The sequence below is a fragment of the Panthera uncia genome, chromosome B4, assembly GCF_023721935.1.
Source record: "Panthera uncia isolate 11264 chromosome B4, Puncia_PCG_1.0, whole genome shotgun sequence".
Taxonomy (NCBI): domain Eukaryota; kingdom Metazoa; phylum Chordata; class Mammalia; order Carnivora; family Felidae; genus Panthera; species Panthera uncia.
Genome location: NC_064809.1, coordinates 43865296 through 43885998, shown reverse-complemented (window position 1 = coordinate 43885998; position 20703 = coordinate 43865296). Strand labels below are relative to the sequence as shown.

Below are 20703 nucleotides of genomic sequence, written 5' to 3'. Positions count from 1 at the left end.
TCATCGCTGAGACGCATACTTAGAAGCCTAGTCCGGTGGGCCGTGCACTGGCTGGGCAGCCGGAGGCCGTGGCATCAATCCAGATGTGCTTCTAGGCTGGGTGTGGAAACAAGGTCACCCGGGATGAGGCCGCTCGGCCTTCAGGGAAGAATAGCCAGGGGAAGGGTCTGGAATAGGTGCCAAGTGTACCCTCTGCGTAGCGGAACCAACTTCTTTTTTTTTTCAGAAAGGAGGGCATATAGTTTCGTTAGTCCACTAGAAGTAGAACCAGAACCAACTGAATGTATTTTGCTGATAACGGATACTGTTCCTGAAGATTTTCCGTACAAATCAGAAGTAGACCGCGTCTTCGACGAGATAAAACCCTTGCCTGGATTTGGAAGTATGCTGCTTCTTAGATTTATCCCAGGCATGGATCCAGACGGCTTCAAGTAGTGCTGTGTGGCATTGGATCTCAGGGCTGCTGTGTCTCATCTCTGACAGGAGGTCTGGGTAGGGGGCGCCACTTCGAATACCGGGGTGCAGAGGGCTTCAGGTCCAAACCACTCTCAGTTCTGCAGAGGGTCTCTCTTCACTCTGTCTCTTCCTGTTTTTCAGGACAATCCTGGTGAGGGATAGACTGTAATCTAAGTCATCCAACCGAGTCAACCCAGTCATCAAATTCCTTTGTTGACCAGGAGGCAAGACCCACCTTCTCCTACTCTTTGGCTTGATCTCACCATTTTTGTGTTCCAGGCCAGCTCGTATTTTCGACTGAGGATTCTTGGTACGGAGGGACAGGAAGAGCAACGGCTTGGCTTGTCCTCCAGAAGGTGGTTCGAGTGATCCGGCCTGGGAGCCTCTGCTTTGTGGGGGGTACATGAAATGCCAAGAAGGCTGGAGGGCTTGATGCTGCCTTGAAGAAATCTGTGCACTTGGCTTGGGTGGGATCTGGGTAGCGTGGACAGGCTTAATGTGAGAAGGTGGGCCTACCTTTTCCAGGACATCCTCCTGTGGTTTTCCCGAATCCTCAAGGCTCTATGTGATGCAGCCCAGTGAATGCCTGGTCCGCAAGTAAGTCTGTTGAAGGGCCTGACTTAGCTGTTGGCTGTTTCTTGGGATCCCTCTGCAGCTTGTCTCTCAGGAGTTGAACGGCTTTGCTGCTAGCATTTGGAATCAAGGTCTTTAAGTTACTGGGTACCTTCTGGGGCCAGTGGAAGTCCATCGCACTTGAAAGTTGGTAGCCTTCGGGCCTGTTGGTCTTTTTCCGGGTCCCCAACAGTTGGCAAGTTTTGAAAATTGTGTCGATTTCACTGGCCCCAGCGAAGAGTGGCCTGAGGGTGCACACTTCTGCCATGATGCAGCCCACAGCCCAGATGTCAATGGAGGAGCACAACTGGTAGACCTCAGGAGCACTTCTGGAGCCCTGTACCTTCTGGTAGATACATAGTCTGTGTATGGAGGTCTTGATCGGATTTCTCCCGCCAACCTGAAGTCTGTATTTTCACAAGTTCTGGGCTGGTGCAGAGAAAGTTCTCAGGCTTTAAGTCCCGCTGGAAGAAGCCATGTTTGTGAAGAAACACAAGTCCTTGTAATATCTGATACATGATATTCCTTATAGCTGATTCAGGAAACCACTTATTTCTTTCTTTAATGAGCTGGTAAAGCTACTCCTTCATGTCCTCGAAGATAAAATAAAGATGAACATTTTCCCTGATAACTTCTTTTCATTTAACTACATTGGCATGGTTGAGCTTCTTTGAAGACTTAACCTCCCAAAGGTTCATGCATTCCTCCCTCCCAGGAATAAAACTTTCTTTTCATTTTTTTAAAAATGTTTATTTATTTTTGAGAGAGACAGAGACAGAAAGCGAGTGGGTTGGGGCAGAGAGAGAGGGAGGCACAGAATCCAAAGCAGGCTCCAGGCTCCGAGCTGTCAGCACAGAGCCCAATGCGGGGCTCGAACTCACAAACGGTGAGATCATGACCTGAGCCGAAGTTGGACGCTCAACCAACTGAGCCACCCAGGAGTCCCATCTTTTCATTTTTTAAAAAGCAATCAGCTTGGGGCACCTGGGTGGCTCAGTTGGTTAAGCGTCGGACTTGAGCAATCAGCTCCCCGGACTCAATGCTTCCTCCCAGTGGGACAGAACGGTAAGTTGCATCCCCGAGTTGCTTGACTCATGGTGTGTCTGCTCAGGCGGACCCTCATCCCAGGGCCCAGGCGGTGCTATCCTGCAGAGGCAGCAGGCCAACCCACAGCGTAACCAGATTTTTTCACGGCAGCACCAGCACCAGCACCAAGGATTTAATAGAACGTGACTATCTCCCAAATATGTATTTTCAAAGATCAGTCTTCTACTGGCGTTGCAAACACAGGCGGGGGTCCGCGGTGAGCACTGCACCTCCACGACTGGGGCGCAAGAGCCCCCTTGGGAACTGGGGGTGCAGGTAATCCCTGCTAGGACAGGCCGAGAGGTCCCGCAAGTTTCATGGTGGAGTCGAAAAGTACTCTTTTTTTATTTTATTTTTATTATTTTTAAAAAAAAATTTTTTTAACCTTTATTTATTTTTGAGACAGAGAGAGACAGAGCATGAACGAGGGGAGGGTCAGAGAGAGGGAGACACAGAATCTGAAACAGGCTCCAGGCTCTGAGCTGTCAGCACAGAGCCTGACGCGGGGCTCGAACTCACGGACTGCGAGATCACGACCTGAGCCGAAGTCGGACGCTTAACTGACTGAGCCACCCAGTCACCCCGAAAAGTACTCTTTAGAGTTTCCACTGGTGAGGTTTGTTTCTCTGAAAATATCTATTTTGCCCTTATTTTTATCTATCGTCTATCTATCATCTATCTATTATCTATCTATCTATCTATCTATCTATCATCTATCACATGTTTACTTTATTTATTTGTTTTAAGAGAGAAAAAGAGTGGGCATGATTGGGTGGGGGAGCGGAGACAGAGGGAGAGAGAATTAAAGAGCCCAAGGGCGGGAGTTGGGGTGGGGGGTGTGCTTGATCTCACAAACCATGAGATCATGACCTGAGCCCAAATCAAGAATCACAGGCTTAAACGACTGATCCACCCAGGCACCCCTATTTTTTTTTTATTTTTAACATTAACCTTAGTGAGGTATAATTACATATAGCATAATATGCTCATTTTACATATGTAATTTGATGACCTTTAACCATTATATACCGCCTTGAAACAATGACCATGATAAAATATGGAACAGTTTTACCAGCCCCCCAAAGTTATTTTGTGTCCTTTTTTGGATCAGATTCCAGACAACTACTTTTGTGGTTTTTGCCTTAGTTTTTTGCTTGTTTTAGATATCATACTACATGCACTTTTTTGTTCACCTCTTTTTTTCAATCATAGTTTTTTGAGATACATATCGTTGTGTATACGAGTAGTTTATTTCTTTTATTGCTAAATGGTATTTTATTCTATGAATATGCCACGATTTGTTCATTCATCTCCCTGTTGATGGATATTTAAACTGTTTCCAGTAATGGACTCTAAAGCTGGTATTAACATTCTCGTGAAAGTCGTTTTGTGAACATACGTTTTTATTTATTTTAGGTAAATAAACACACTAGCGGAATAGCTGAATAGTTGGCAATACGTATGTGAGGCTTTGTTAGAAACTGTCAATCAGTTTTCCAAAGTGGCTGTATTATTTTTCAGCAGAAAAATATGAGAGTTCTAGTCGATTCACATCATTGCCACAATCTAGCGTGGTCAGTTTCTTGAACTGTCACATTCCAGAGGGTTTGAAGTAGTTTTATTTTGCACTTCCCTTATGTGCAATGTTGTTGAACACGTTTTTAGTGGTTTATCACATCTTCTTTTGTTAAGGGTCTTTTGAAGTCTTTTGCTTATTTTCCTTAAATTGAGATGTTTGTTTTCTTAGTATTGAGTTGCAACAATGTTTAGTGTATACACATATATTTAAAAACCGGTCCTTGGTTACATCTATATTATATATATTTCTCCCGTTCTATGGCCAACATTTTGATTTTCTTGATAGTGCCTTTTCATTCATCACTTTTATTCTTTTTTGTTTAGCTTTTCGCGTGTGTGTGTTCATGTGATTGTGCATGTATATGTTCTAGCTAAGAAATTCCAAAGTCACAGAAATAGAATCCAATTTTCTTCTAGAATCATTATCTTTTATTTTTTTTAAGATTTAAAAAAATTTAAAAAAATGTTTTTAACGTTTATTCATTTTTTGAGAGACAGAGAAGGACAGAGCATGAGCAGAAAAGGGGCAGAGAGAGGGAGACAGAGAATCCAAAGCAGGGTCCAAGCCCTGAGCTGTCAGCACAGGGCCCGACGCAGGGCTCGAACTCACAAACTGCGAGATCATGACCTGAGCCAAAGTCAGATGCTCAACCAACTGAGCCACCTAGGCGCCCCTAAAAAAGTTTTTTAATGTTTATTTTTGAGAGAGAGAGAGAGAGAGAGACAGAGAGCGAGTGGGGGAAGGGCAGAAAGAGGGGGAGACACAGAATCTGAAGCAAGCTCCAGGCACTGAGCTGTCAGCATGGAGCCCCATGCAGGGCTTGAACTCATGAACCATGAGATCATGACCTGAGCAGAAGTCGGATGCTCAACAGGCCGAGCCAGCCAGGCGCCCCTATCTTTTATATTTAAATCTAAGATCACCTCACATTAATTTTTTATATGGTGAAAGGTAAAAATCGAAGTTCATTTTTTTATACTGTTATTCAGTTTTCCAGCATCATTTGTTAAAGAGAATTTTATTTCTCATGAAATGGTTTTGGTTCCCTTGTCAAAATGAACTGACCATGCATGTGTGGGTCTATCACTAGATACTATTTTCTAATCCACTAATCTGCTTGTATAAGCAAACAACAGTACCACATTGACTTAATTACTGTAGCTCTACAATCATGAAATCAGACTTGTATTTTATAGAGCAAATATTTTCAATTTTGATGTAGTCCAATATGTTAATATTTAAGTTTTATGCATCATGCTTTTGGTATCGCATCTAAAAGGTCTGCTCAGCTTTCCAAAGTTTTCCCCTACATTTTATTCTAAAACTTTCATAGGTTTAGTTCTCACATTGAAGTCTTTCAGCAGTTTTAAGTTAATTTTTGCATATGGTATGAAATAAGGGTCTAAACTCAGTTTTATTCATGTGGATATCCAATTTACCCAGCATCATTTGTTAGACAAATGAGACGTAATTTCTCCCATTGAATTTTGAAATCAGTTAACCATAAATATTAGTGCTGATTTCTGAACTTCAGTTGTGTTTCACTGATATATATATATATATATACACACATATATATAATTTTGTGAGTACCACACTATCTTGATTAATGCAGCTTTCTAGCAAGCGTTGAAATCAGGAACTGTAATTTTCCAAATTTGTTCTTTTTTTAAAAAACAAATTCTTTTGGTTATTCTGGGTGCTTTGCTTTTCTGTATACATTTTAGGAATAGTTTTTCACTTCCTGCAAGAAATCTTCTAGGAGTTGATAGGGCTTGCATTGAATACATAGATCATCTCTTCACCTGAAAAGATTCTCCTCTTGATGGATTTTAGTTCGGCTGGTTCTCCTTCCTTGCACAGCTCTGTGATGTATTTGAAACATAATTTTGACAATTGTTTACCCTAATCCCAGGTGTTACAGGAGGGAATCTTGCCTTTTTCAACCTGCTACATTGTGCTCATCAATGGAAGTTCTTGTCGGCAAACTCTGAAGCATCTAATCACACAGGATCAAATGAACCACAGTCCTCCACACCTATTCTGTACCAGAAAGGTTAAAACCGAAAGCACTCTACACAAATAATGTACTAACTCCTCACAAAAACCACCCGAAGAGGGTACGATCATCTGCATTTTAGTTGATGATTTTACTTAGGCAGAGAGTAATATTAAAATAGATTAGAAACATATAATGCAAAGAATCTAGGTTTTTCTTCCCTGGCAGTCTGGCTCTAAGATCCTCTGCTAGAAATAATTATAGTACAAAAACTGGAAGTGAAAAAAATCCATGGGTAGAGGCTAACTTTTATATCTATTAATCTTAAAATATTAAGTAGCCAAAAATGAATTAAACATAAAATGAAACAATATGTATGGATAGAGAAATGCAGACTCTACAATGGAAGACCATGTTCTTTTGAAGTTTTCAAGGGACGTTTAGAAAGTTTCTGAATGTTTTAATTAAATAATATTTAAATATTAAGTAGGCTGAAAAGAGAAACTTTATTAAAGGCTTAAGCATGAGAGATATGTTTAGTAGTTACTAAAATGGGCTGAAAAACCTCAATGAGAGAAAAGATGGGTTTAAAGCTGGATGGTTTTGGGGCGCCTGGGTGGCTCAGTCAGTTAAGTGTCCGACTTCGGCTCAGGTCATGATCTCGTGGTCCATGAGTTCAAGCCATGCGTCAGGCTCTGTGCTGACAGCTTGGAGCCCAGAGCCTGCTTCGGATTCTGTGTCTCCCTTTCTCTCTCTGCTCCTCCCCCACTCACACTCTGTCTCTCTCTCTTAAAAATAAATACATATTAAAAAAATTTTTTTTAAATTGCTTATAAAAAAGAGCTGGAAGGTCTCCCTGAGATTCATTTTTTTCATTTTGAAAATTATAAGACATGCACGGGGTTCCTAACTGGCTCAGTTGGTAGATCATGCCACTCTTGATATGGGAGTTGTGAGTTTGAGTCCCGTGCTGGGCATAGAGCTCACTTAAAAACAAAAGAAAATTATAGGACAATAATTCCTGTATTTATGATGCATGTGTGTTTGTGCACAAGCGTGTGTGTTTATGCACTTGTAAACAATAAAAGTGTGCATAAATGTTAGTCATCAAGAACCAGCTTTTGGGGAGTATTGGCACACGACCCAACCCCCCCCCCCCCGCCCCATACCCTGAATGTTTTTGATTGGAAAAGCTTAAATTCTTTCTGCATAATTGCGACATTAAAAAAAAAAAAAAATCCAGGGCATCTAAGTGGCTCAGTGGGTTGAGTGTCTGAGTTTAGCTCTGGTCCTGACCACAAGGGTCTTGAGTTCGAGCTCTGCAATGAGCTCACTGCTGTCAGAGCAGAGCCTGCTTTGGATCTTCGGTCCCCCCCTCTCTGCCCCTTCCCCACTTGCGCTGTCTGTCTCAAAAATAAATCTTAAAAAAAAAAATCCATAATGATGGTGATCTTACTTCTGGCCAAGCTCTACCTAACAATTAAGACACTCTACAGATGTGTTTTGGATTTTTCAACTTTCTGTACAACAAATAAAGTTGATAATACAAATTACGTAGAGGTCAAACAAGGAAAAAATCACAAAACGCTGAAAGACAATACGGTTTTATTTGCATGCTAGCAAATGAGAATTCAGCTTTCAATTTCAGCATGTGTGATGAGTATTCTAGCCCACAGCAAGGATATAAAGTCAATGAATAGAAGTTAATTTGAGCTGTTTGAGGAATAACAATGTTTTTCATCAAGACAGCACTGAGCTCATCTACTGGCATACCCTGGTGCTTTCCTGCTTGACATTGGTCACAGAATTTAAAAGAAACGAGAACTTTACTGCACACTTAGGGATCAGGTGCACAACCAGTGACATCAGACATTAGACTTAGATATTTTTTGTTTGTTTTCCTTTCTAGACATGGTAACCGTACTACTGAGCATTTTTTCCATCGTAGTAATAATAGAATTTCTTCTAGGAAATTTTGCCAATGGCTTCATAGCACTGGTGAACTTCATTGACTGGACCAAGAGACAAAAGATCTCCTCGGTTGATCACATTCTCGCTGCTCTGGCTGTCTCCAGAATTGGTTTGCTCTGGGTAATGATAATAAATTGGTATGCAACTTTGTTCAATCCAGATTTCTATAGCTTAGAAGTAAGAATTATTTTTCAAATTGCCTGGGCAGTAAGCAATCATTTTAGCATCTGGCTGGCTACTAGCCTCAGCATATTTTATTTGTTCAAAATAGCCAACTTCTCCAGCCGTATTTTCCTTCGCCTCAAGTGGAGAGTTAAAAGCGTCGTGCTTGTGATGCTGCTGGGGTCTTTGTTCTTATTGTTTTCTCATGTTGCAGCAGTGAGCATATATGAGAAAGTGCAGACTAAGGCATACGAAGGGAATGTCACTTGGAGGACCAAATGGACGGACATGGCACACCTCTCAAATATGACTGTATTCACACTAGCAAACTTCATACCCTTTGGTATGTCCCTGACGTCTTTTGTGCTGTTGATCTTTTCCCTCTGGAAACATCTCAAGCGGATGCAGCTCTGTGGCAAGGGATCCCAAGATCCCAGCACCAAGGTCCACATAAGAGCCATGCAGACGGTCGTCTCCTTTCTCTTGTTCTTTGCCGGTTACATTCTGAATCTAATTGTTACAGTTTGGAGTTTTAACGGGCTGCAGAAGGAACTGTTCATGTTTTGCCAGGTACTTGCCTTCGTGTATCCTTCGATCCACTCGCTGATGTTGATTTGGGGAAACAAGAAGCTAAAACAGGCCTTTCTGTCTGTTTTATACCAGGAGAAGTACTGGCTGAAAGAACAGAAACACTCAACTCCGTAGATAAATAAGAGCATTGTGTCTTTCTTGGCAGAAAGTTAACTAATGTAGACGGTAACATTATATACCTCCTGCGGGTTTTTCCCTAGGGTGTGTAACTGAATAATTTTCAGTTTCACTTACAGAAGTCTTACCTAAGCCTAGCTCATAAAACTATATACATGTATGTATGAAAAATATAAGGAAGACTGTGAATAATCTACCCTCACCGGTTTTCTTAATCAGGTTAAACAATCTAATTATCATAATATGGAAAGAATTTCCTGAGAATTACGAAGCTGTGTGTATGTCACATATGCTATGTATCATCTTCCAATTAAAAAATTTGTGATCTATATTTATGCATTTTTCAGAACTGACAGGCAATCTCAGGACATCATTGTTATTTTCCATTGTAATTGGTATTACAGTGTGCTTAGATTTCATTGTTTGAATCTCTAGTCTTTGCATGGGAATGGTATTCAATTCTAAATCACTACTGAGGATGAATGTTTGGGGTAGATAATTATTCCATCATAAATTCCTACTTCACGGTTAATAGAGAGTGATTAGGGCTGTGATGAATAAAGGTGTGCACAATGCAATTCATAAATGACCAACATATTGCATGTAAATTTTATATATGTGTACAATAAACTCTACTGATGAATATTTGATTTAAAGAAGTAGGCAGAAAGCTTAGCAAACACTGAGTTCCACAACAGGGAAAAAGATGAAAGAAACATGATCATGAACTCTTTAGAATGTTGTTGTAAGTTTCCACATGCAGTTAGGAACGTCATTTCTTCTGGTTTCTGAGTTTAGATAGACCATTTTTGAAATTGAGACCTGATTTCAAATATGTCAGTTGTCTCTTAAACCACCTCTGGGCCTCGAATCGCCAAACATCTGAAACATCTTCTACTTTTAAAATTCTTTCAAAATATAAGGTAAGACTCAAATCTTTTCCATCTAAAAAAAATGCTCACTATTAGAATAGTGAAGGAATTATGGTATATAACACAATAAACCTGTCTGCATACATTAAGTGGCATCTGTTACATCTACACAATAATCATAGGGGATTTCTCAAAGATATATTTTATTATAATCTTTTGATAAGAATGAAATAGAATAATGTGTGTTGGCATATTCATTGATAGCAAGTTCTATTATAGGAAAGAAATGCATAATCTTGTTCAACAACCGAATTCTACGCGACTGTTAATTTTGGTTTTAGGCAATTTAACAATTTTGTAAATCTGAAGGCTATTCATCTCCACACCTGCTGTATTTGTTGGTTTATCATCTGTCTCTCCCAGTACACTTCAAAGAAGTGAGGATCATATTTACTGCTGCCTCCCAAAACCTGCAAGCCGGCCATAGAAGAATTAATAAAAAACAATCTTTTAGTAAGTCAATGCATGAATGAGTGAATGAACTTTTTGAAAGCTGGGAAACCAATGAAAAGAAAATGTATCCCAAAACCTGCAAATTCCATGAATTTCTCAGCTCTGGTTTCACGATGAGGCGACAGGCTTATCCAAGAAGCAGTTCTCAGAGCAAACGTCTGGCTGTTTCCTAATTCTAGGGCAAATATCACTAGAATATAGCCTTGGCACAGCCCTTTCACATGTGTGAAGTGGAAATGAGTGTAACACCAAAGGTAGAAGGCATTTATAACAAAAGTTTTTAAAAAGCATATAAAAGATTTTATTAATTTGTATGTATATTTTTTCTATTTATTGTAAATGTTATCTTTTTACGTGACTTTTTTTTCTAGCTGGGTATTGTAGACACAAAAATTGTATTTGATTTATTAAAAAACTGAGTTTCTACTGCTTTACTAACTCAGCTGCCTTACTAGAATATTTTTGATATAATATTTTCTGCATCCTTTCCAGATACAAGTTTTACTGTTATAAACTCACATAAAGTAAATAAATAATAATGGTATAACTCACTGACTATCTTATCCTGGGGCCTCTAAAACCTGAATGAAGGTCAGAGCTCAAAATGATGACATTTAAGGGCACCTGGATGGCTCGGGGGGTGGGGTGGGTGGTTAAGCACCAACTCTTGATTTCAGCTCAGGTCATGATCTCACGGTACCTGAGTTTGAGCCCTGCCCGGGGTTCTGTGCTGACAGCACAGAGCCTGTTTGGGATTCTCTCTCTCCCTCTCTGCCCCTCTCCTCCCTTTCTTTCTGTCTCTCTCTCTCTCAAAAATAGATAAATACGCTTAACAAAAGTAATGACATTTATGTGGGTAGGTTAAGTCTCGGGCAGCAATGGGGAGAACATATAGAAAGGAGGCAAGAGAAGATGTGGAAGGAGGTGCTGTGCTGTGTTACTCTGCTGCCTACCAACTCACGATATGTTGAGAGGCAATATAGTAGTCATCCTGTGTGTGCACACAGCACACAGCTTTTCCAGGAGGGTTCCAATGACAAACCACATGTAGCATTGGAACACGGAAGAGAGAGAGGAGGAGGGATGTATCTAATTACCTCCTATCTGTCTTCTAGTTCCCATTGGCCAGGGTTTACCGAAGTGGGACTAATACCTCTGCTCATCTAGCCCCTTAGTGGTCATTTGGAAAGTGGAATCTCACCCCCCCACAGGGTAGGGTTGTTGTCAAGTCCAAAATGGAAGCATAACCTGGCTTACACTTCGTGCTGAATAAAAGAATAGGAGACAGTGAAGGGACTCTGAGGAAGCACACAAATTTGGGTCCAATATAGTCCACCCCTGTGTCACTCACATGTATTCATGCCCTTCAGTCATGGCGGCTCTTTGAATATGTGACCTGTGCAGTGGCACAGGGCTTCTGGTGAGAGGGGTCCCCTGCCTCGTGTGATGCTGTGCTCTTGCCATTTTTTTTTTATTTAAAAAAAAAATTTTTTTTTTAACATTTATTTATTTTTGAGACTGAGAGAGAGAGAGCATGAACAGGGGAGGGTCAGAGGAAGAGGGAGACATAGAATCTGAAACAGGCTCCAGGCTCTGAGCTGTCAGCACAGAGCCCAACGCGGGGCTTGAACCCACAGACCGCGAGATCATGACCTGAGCCGAAGCCGGATGCTTAACCGACTGAGCCACCCAGGCGCCCCTTGCCATTTTTTTTTTTTTTTTTGCCAACAGATAAATTAAAAATTTTTTTAGAAGATTTTCAGAATCATGAAGCTGCTTAATTCAAATGATCCTTTCCATACTATTAATTTCACAATCAAGAGTTCTTGATTACATTTACCATCATTAAAAATATATATATAATTTAAGGGTGCCTGCGTGGCTCAGTCAGTTAAGCATCTGACTCTTGGTTTCGGCTCAGGTCATGATCCGATGGTTCGTGAGTTCGAGCCCCACGTTGGGTTCTGCGCTGACAGTGCGGATCCTGCTTGGGATCATCAGTCTCTCTCCCTCCTTTTCTCTGTCTCTCTGTCTCTCTCTCAAAATAAATAAATAAACTTTAAAAAAAGAATATATAATTTATATTTGGAAAAAAATTGTATTTGCCAGCATAGTTTTTAAGTATGTAACACAATTCACATTAATTTTAATGTATTAGACTGCCAAATCTTGGGGGTGATGATAATCTTTTAATTGTATGTAACTTTCTGGGAGGTTGGTGTTTTTGATCTATTTTATCAAGTACTCCTATTTAGCTGGTGACTGGAAAGCAACCAGATTACAGTACAGAAATTCAGAGTAACTTTTCTGAGTAACGAACCCATAATCAGCATGAACGTTGAATATGTGTCTATGTTGTCATTATTGGTTGGATGATAGCAATGACAGCTAAATAAAACAGGTGAACATTTTAGAATAAATTTTTTTAAATTTTTTTTTAACGTTTATTTATCTTTGAGACAGAGAGAGACAGAGCATGAACAGGGGAGGGGCAGAGGGAGAGGGAGACACAGAATCCAAAACAGGCTCCAGGCTCTGAGCTGTCAGCCCAGAGCCCGACGCGGGGCTCGAACTCACAGACCGCGAGATCATGACCTGAGCTGAAGTCGGCCGCCCAACCGACCAAGCCACCTAGGCGACCCAAGAATAAATTAAGTTCAATGAGTGGAGTAAAGAGAAGGAATCATGGTCATGCACTCTGTGTGGAATATTGTTAAATCTTGAATTTGATAGAAACTGTATATTTTTAGAAATGTATTCTTTTTTTAAGTTTTTCTTTAAATTCCAATAGTTAACATGTAGTGTAATATTAGTTTCAGGTGCACAATTTAGTGGTTCAACACTTGCATACAGCACCCAGTGCACAAGTGCCCTCCTTAAACCCCATCACCCATTCAACCTATCCCCCCACACCTCCCCTCTGGTAACTATCAGTTTTCTCTCTACAACTAAGAGTCTATTTCTTTGCCTCCTTCTCTCTTTTTCCCTTTGCCTGTTTGTTTTGTTTCTTAAATTCCACATGAGTGAAATCATATGGTAATGGTATTTGTCTTTCTCTGACTTACAGAAATGAAAAATTCTTGACTCATGGCTTACATTCACAACGAAATCTCTTCAAAGGACAGGCTTTGTGTTTGAAATAGATTGTCTTGTTCCCCTAGCGTGGGATCATTCAGTCATTCACTTATTTGTTGAACAAGTATGTGTTGGATGTGTTTTCTATATGCATTTTGGAGACGTTTTAATAAAAGACATAAGCTACAAAATAAAATAAACAATGAGTGTATGTAACAGGTACCCACTAAAAAGAAGAAGCTATAATATTCATGTCTCAGTTAATCTGTATACCTCATAACTTGTTAATATTTCCCATGTGCATAAAACTGTTTTTCGTGTGAAGAAACTGAGGTCCTGACACATTACATGACTTCACCACTTGGTGCTTATATTTAATGTGCTTAATTTTATCTGTGATATTTAGTACTAGCTCAATATGTCTATAAAAAGGTCATTGTTTTTATTTACCTGCTTATTGTGTTAGAAGCCAGTTGCCTTACTAAACGGTCACATGTGCTTTTTTAATGCTTATTCTCTTGTCTTTTGCAGATCAAAAATGATATCTTTTGCATGTAATGATTATTTCACTTCTTCCTTTTAATTATTTATAATAATAATTTTTTTTTTTGGTGTTGGTTTGTGTTATAAAATGCCTCAAACCTTCACAATGTTAAATAGTTGCAGTGACAACTGGCATCTTTGTGTGTAAATGAGGAGTTTTCTAGTGTTTCACCAAAGCATTACACTGACTTTAGCTTTGGGGTAAAAACTTTTAAAAATCATCTCTAAAGACAACGTTTCTCTTCCTATTTTTCCGTGTGTGGTACTCAAATAAAACCTATGTGAAAAGAATCAAACGTGCGTTTGGTTATTTAAGATGATTTGTCGGACCAGTTAAAATAATACATGTGAATAGTGGTCCACAAAACAATGGTACAACTTCTAGTCTATTCTGAATTCAATAGAACATCACATACGCTGTCACATTTATATGTATTGTAGAAAAATTGCAACCATCAAGGGCAAGTTGAAATTCAGAAAGTAATTACCAAGTAATGAGAGGTAATCTCCAAAGGGGAATAGTCAATTTAAATAACATGAAAAATCTCATCCAAAAATAAGATGTCAGAAGGCAACTGATTCCTATTGTCAGAGTGTTGAAAAGTGTAACTGTAATCCTTAATTCTTAGTGAAAACTTTATCCTGGGGATCTAATTAAATCATAATATTTCCAAGTAAAAAATATTGGGGCTAAAAAAAAAAAAAAAAGACAGGCTGTTTACTACACATGGCCTACTAATGGATCTACTTCAGTAAGATTGCTATGGACTGAATTATGTTCCTCCAAAAACCAGATATTGAAGGCTTAATCCCTAATGTGGTTCTAATGTGGCTGTGTTTGGAGACGAGGCCTTCAAGGAGGTTAAATGATTTCAGGTTGAATGCATGAGGGTGGGGCCTTAATCTAATAGGGTTGGTGTCCTTATAAGAGGAGGAAGAAACGCAGGAGTCTTGGAGGAAAGGCGATACGGAGACACCGTGGGAGGTGGCTGTCTGCAAACGAGGAAGAGAGTTCTCTCCAGAAACCAACCTGATGCTTTCTTAATGTTTATTTACTTTTGAGAGAGAGAGAGAGAGAGACAGAGTGCCAGTGGGGAAGAAGAGTGAGAGGGAGACACAGAATCTGAGGCAGGCTCCAGGCTCTGAGCTGTCAGCACAGAGCCTGACATGGGGGCTCAAACTCATAAACCATGATACCTTGACCTGAGCCGAAGACGGATGCTTAACTGACTGAGCCACCCAAGTGCCCCATGATGGTTTCTTGGTCTTAGACTTCCAGCCTCCTGAGCTGTGAGACAACAAATTTCTGTTATTGAAACCACCCAGTCCGGTATTTTGTTATGGCAGCCTGAGTAGACTAAAGCAAAGACAAAAAATAAGTTAAAAAGGAAGAACTGGGATGGAAGGAGTAGAGCTGAGCAAACAAAAGGCTAAAATAGGTTAAGAAAAAAAAAAAAAGCACACATTGGCTGTGTATAAGTTATAACAAAATTAATATTCCATAGTTTAAAGCAGCCTGGTATTAAAATTCTAAATAACATGAACTGCATGCTCAAAATTGCAGAATTTTATTCTATATAAATTATACTCAGTAAAGTTGGTTAATAAAATGGAAAGAACCTACAAAACAAATCCTGGAAGAAGGGGCACGTGCAAAGAGATTTTAACACATGCCAAGGCTTTTGCCTGTACTAAAAGGAGACAGTGGTTTAAATCAGGTCAGATTAGAAAAAGAAACATGTTACATATATTAAGTGTGTTTTACTTAACAGCAACAACAAAAAAGTAAATGTAAATAAACTCCTGGATCTGTTTATCTGGATAAACAGATAGGTAGGAGAAAGGAATAATAGGTGTCGCATCAATTGAGGACAAAGCAAAGAGAATTAGAAAAGAAAAGAAAAGCGTGGCAGAAGGCCACGAGTCAGACATTAGAAACGAGTCTAAAGTTCTCAGACATCGCTAAACGAATCAAGTTAGTCACTGAAAGGCACAAACACTCAAATTTTAAATTCGCAAACATGTTATATGTATGCATATATAATATTTTATAAAATAAAATCTTAACTATTTTGTATGTTTATATATTTTATATATTTTATCCTACACAAGAGTCAACCCTAAAAGAAATAAATGAAGACTGGTTGAAAATGCATGCATAAAGATATAAGAATACAAATGGTTAAAGGACTGCCAGATGCTTTGCAATATTTATGCTTTCCTTCTTGGTTAGCGACAAATCCCTACTATTATCTTGTGCATCTTGATGGGCAAACTATTTAACTTTTTACCACAATGTTAAAACCAAAAACTTTGGGTTGTTATTCAATGAGAAATAGACCAACTTGTAATTAGATCATTAATATGGTTTTATTTATTTAGCTTTGTAATATGAAGCTGAATTCTGAACTAATGTACCAACCAAGCAAAAGTTGGTGGAACAGTGCTAATATCAATGAAATACTTTTTAAGATGCTAATATCAATGAAATACTTTTTAAGATGAAATTCATCAGTGTTCAAAGAGAAATATGTAGGGGGCGCCTGGGTGGCTCAGTCAGTTAAGCGTCCGACTTCAACTCAGGGCATGACCTCACAGTTCATGAGTTCGAGCCCTGTGCTGACAGCTCAGAGCCTGGAGCCTGCTTCGGATTCTGTGTCTCCCTCTCTCTCTCTGCCCCTCCCCTGCTCGCGCTCTGTCTCTCTGTCTCTCAAAAATAAATAAACATGAAAAAAATTTTTAAAAAGAGAAATATTTAAACTAATAAAAGGAAACAACAATACAAAAGAGATAATAATTAGGGACATGAGTGCTTTTCAAGATAAAGATAAATCCAATTTTTTAAAATGAACAAAAATGCTGAGTCAGTATATAGTGAAATATTAAATATTTCAAAAGCTGATAGATCAAGCAGAATTAAGTAACACAATTAAGTTTAATCTGATAGAGTCCTGTCCCGGCAGAGAATACACAATCATTTCAAAGAAACAATTAATTTTCATAAGCATAGATGATGTAATAGGCCCAAAAGTTCTCAATAAATGAAAAAATGGCGATCATACAAAATATATTTTTATCACCATAATTCAAAATTTTAGTAAAATAATAGTAATAGTAACAAAATATTAATAGTAATGATATTCCATAATTTAGAAAATAAATTACTCACTAATTCAATCATGGGCAAAACAAGACAAAACAAAACAAAAAACATGGGCTGAATACAAAATTTAGAACTGACCAACAGCAAAACCACTATCTAAATCAAAGCCTCAAAATTTCAGCCAAATTAGAGTCATCATGAATATATACCCTGAATAATCCTGAAATTATGAGCTAATTTTAATAAAGATTAAAAAATGGAGCTTATATATACCAAAATTCCTGCTTAAGAATATTCATGACAACATTATTGTAAGCGTTTATCCCATTGACAGTAGAATGGATAAATAAGCTGTGGTAAATTCATCCAGTTCAATGTTATTCCACAACAAAAATAAACTACAATTAGATACAACCACATGGATAATTGTTTCACATAAATATAATTTTAAATAAAAGGAATGAATCCTCACTCCCCCAAACCCCACATAAATGACTTTAATTTCCTAAAGGCCTGTCGTAGACAAAACTAAACTGTAAAATCTAGAAGTCATATTTAGGTAGTAAAACAACAAAGCAAATTTTGGAAATTATTTCCACAAACGGTGGTGATGTCAGTTTGGGAGTAAAACACGTAGTGTAACCAGGAAGGGGCAAATAGTGAACTTTTCTGTGTAAAGAGTGTGCTTGATTAGCAAATGGCAAGACCTGGGCTAGAGGGAAGTAAGCAAGGTAGCGAGGGGGCAAAATTTAACAAGCTTCAGGGCCCTTTAAGGGTATACCTCCTTCAATGTTTTCTCTCTTGCCTCACTCTAGACCTGGCCCTGGCACGAAGGTTTGGAATTTTACAATGGTGTATCCCTCTTGGTCAGAGGGCAGATTTGTTTAAAGATAGAGTTTCTTTCTCTCCCCAGAGAAATTTGCTTATGCTCCAGTGTCAAGATAAGGTCTCTTTCTTTCCCCAGAAGAGAAGATAGATAAGTCACCCACAGCGATCAGCATTTATAAGATCAGAATTTCCTAATTTCAGCATTCCTCTGGCGTTGCAACTCACTGCTTGCACATGTGACATTTGGCTGTGATCTTACCTCCCTGAGGGGATTGAAGCTTGGGGAATCAGTGCTCTCATGTTCCTCTGGGTGCTACTGTTTCTTCTCTTCTCTGAATGACAAATAGTCTAATGTCTTCTGTACTACAAGTGGTGGGCTACTTTACTAGCTTAAAATTATTTTAGCAATAAAGTTGGAGCACTGGCAAAGGCCTTCCAGAGACAAGGTCAAGGGCTCTGCAGACTGATTAATAGTATTTGAGGAAGTCCGTAGGAATTGGTAGCTGGCATGTTGGCCAAACTGCATAGTCATTTATTCAACAAACAGTCCTCCATTTTGTGGCTTACTATTGAGTAGGATTGAGAAGTGGTTGAAAGCTGAGTGAGGTGGTAGGATTGAAGCGTGCCACTCAAATGGCACTTTTTTTTTTGCTCTCTGTGACAGATAGAAGGATTAAGGATTTCCCAAAGCTGGTACAGACCTTTGGGTAGACCTAAAACATTAGCTATTTATTCAGTTGAGCCATGAGCAGCCACTGCAGTGTTTGATTTTGAAAGTAAATGTGGGGGCGCCTGGGTGGCTCAGTTGGATAAGCATCTGATTTCAGCTCAGGTCATGACTTCACGGTTCATGGGTTCAAGCCCCGCATTGGGTTCTGTGCTGAAAGCTTAGATCCTGGAGCCTGCTTGGGATTCTGTGCCTCCCTCTCGCTCTCTCTCACTCTCTCTCGCTCTCTCTCTGTCCCTCTCCTGCTCGCACTTGATCTCTCTCTGTCTCTCAAAAATAAATAAACATTAAAAAAATTAAAAAAAAAAAGAAAGTCAATGTCTTTTGCTCCTGGCATAGAGACATTTTGTCTGTATCTCTCTGATTCTTTCTTCCCCTCCACTCTGACCTCAGCTTCTTTAAGAATTTAGGTTGAGGTTGAGATTGCTCTGCCCCAAAGGCCCTGTGCCCTCATCCAGATATGTTTCAAAGTACCAAGGAGGGTAAGAACCCAAACTCTCAGGGCTCTGTTGAATATAGATGGTCAAGTCACCATTCTACTTGGTTCTAGGAGGTGGGTGGAGAAGCGCCGGGCACAACAATAAACACTGAGGCATACAGGATAGAGCCACAGTGGCCTGTGGCAGGGGGAGGAGGGAGTGCAAAAAAAGAGAAAACCTGAACCTGCAGACTCCAAAGACTCTGGGAGGTGCACTGGAAAGGAGGCAGACACTGGGACCAGAGGAGAAAAAAAGTCTCCTAGATACTCTAGCTATTCCTCTCCACCTAACCCCATGCTCCTGCATTCCACATATCCACAGCCAGAAGATCTCAGGATCCCCTGTCATAGCCCCTAACAAGCAGATGTTTAACTCTGCTGTCGTTACGGGGAAAAAGAATGAAGAACTGACCGAGTTCAACCGATAACGTCTGAACGAACATTGCATTAAAGAAGAAAAAGTTGAACTTTGTTGAGTGGGACCTTTTGGAACTACTCAATGCCCTTATTTTTGTTATTTTTATATCTGTGTGTGTAGTATGGTGTTAAACACTTCTACCTTGTCTCATAAGGGCCAGAGAGAACCATCCAGGGGAAAATTGCAAGAAGGAAAATGTGTTCGTGGGACAAACTCCCCTGTCATTTGCTACCAGGGGATAGATCAAGATTTAGTGTGGGTGTCTCTATTCTCTGATGTCCAAAATTTTCCTTATAAAACCTTTTGGCAGTTAGAAACAGAGCAAATCCCTGTACATTAAAAACAAACAAACAAACAAACAAAAAACCCTGAGCAATTCTCAAGGGGTAAAACCATCAATGAATGCTGACTCTCAAAAAATTTATACATAGACATGATCAAAGACTTTGGAGCAGTTGCTATAGCTATCCTCTCTGAGATAAAAGTAGGCACTTTCAAAATACATGGAAAGAAAATACCTTCTCAGCAGAGAAATTGAACCTATATAAAAGAATGAAATATGAATTTTGGAACTAAAAATATAAATCTGAAATTTAAAAATTAAAAAATCTGAAGTTTAATCAATAGCAGAAAGGAAGTGACAGAGAAAAGAGTCAGTGCTCTTGAGTATGAATCAATGGAAATCATATAATCTGAAGAACACAAGATAAAATAATTAAAAAACATGGGTAGACCCTCAAGGATGTGAGAGACCGTAACAAATAATCTAAGGTCTATGTCATCTGAGTCCCAGGAAGAGAGAAGAAAGAGGATGGGCCTGAAAATGTACTCAAAGAAATAATGTCTGAGAAGTTTTCAAATTTGGCCAAAAACCATAAACTTATAGGCTTGAAAAGCTGAGCAAAGCCCAACCAGGATATGCATAAGGAAATCTACACCAAGAAACACCATTGTCAAATTTCTGATAATTAAAGATGAAGAAAAAATCTTGAAAGCAATGACATAGAAATAATGTTACTTATAGGGGAAAACAATCTGAATATCAGTGGAAGTATCATTAGAAAGCATGAAGACCAGGGGCGCCTGGGTGGCTCAGTCGGTTGAATGTCCAACTTTGGCTCAGGTCATGATCTCGCTGTTTGTGAGCTCGATCCCTGCGTTGCGCTCTGCTGATGGCTCAGAGCCTGGAGTCTGCTTCGGATTCTGTGTCTCTCACTCTCTCTGCCCCTCCCCCACTCACACTCTGTTTCTCTTTCCTTCAAAATTAAATAAACATGAAAAAAAATTTTTTTTAAAAAGAAAGAAACCATGAAGACCAGAAGAGTAGCAGAATACTTTTAAATTATTAAAACAACTATCAATCCAGGATGCTATATCCAGTGAAAACATCCTTCAGTACTGAAGAGGAAGAGGAAATCAATCAGTTCCTCAGATGAAAGAAAGCTAACAGAACTTGCTATCAACAGACTTACCATAAAAGAACAGATGGACTTACAGACATATACAAAACATTCCATCCAAAGGAAACAGAATACACATTCTTCTCAAATATACATGGAATATTTTCCAGGAT

General features: G+C 39.3%; 1 protein-coding gene and 1 pseudogene across 1 annotated transcript; one reads left to right on the top strand and one right to left on the bottom strand.

Annotated features, from left to right (window-relative positions):
• LOC125919809 (serine/threonine-protein kinase ICK-like) lies at nt 1–6943 on the bottom strand (annotated as a pseudogene).
• Nucleotides 6944–7643: 700 nt separating this feature from the next.
• On the top strand, nt 7644–8570 carry LOC125920101 (taste receptor type 2 member 46-like). The gene has a single exon (XM_049627103.1). The coding sequence runs from the start codon at nt 7644–7646 to the stop codon at nt 8568–8570; it is 927 nt and encodes a 308-aa protein (XP_049483060.1).
• The last annotated feature ends 12133 nt before the right edge of the window (nt 8571–20703 follow it).

Coding starts and splice junctions, on each gene's coding strand:
- LOC125920101 (XM_049627103.1), top strand. CDS start 7,644: ATGGTAACCGTACTACTGAGCATTTTTTCCATCGTAGTAATAATAGAA.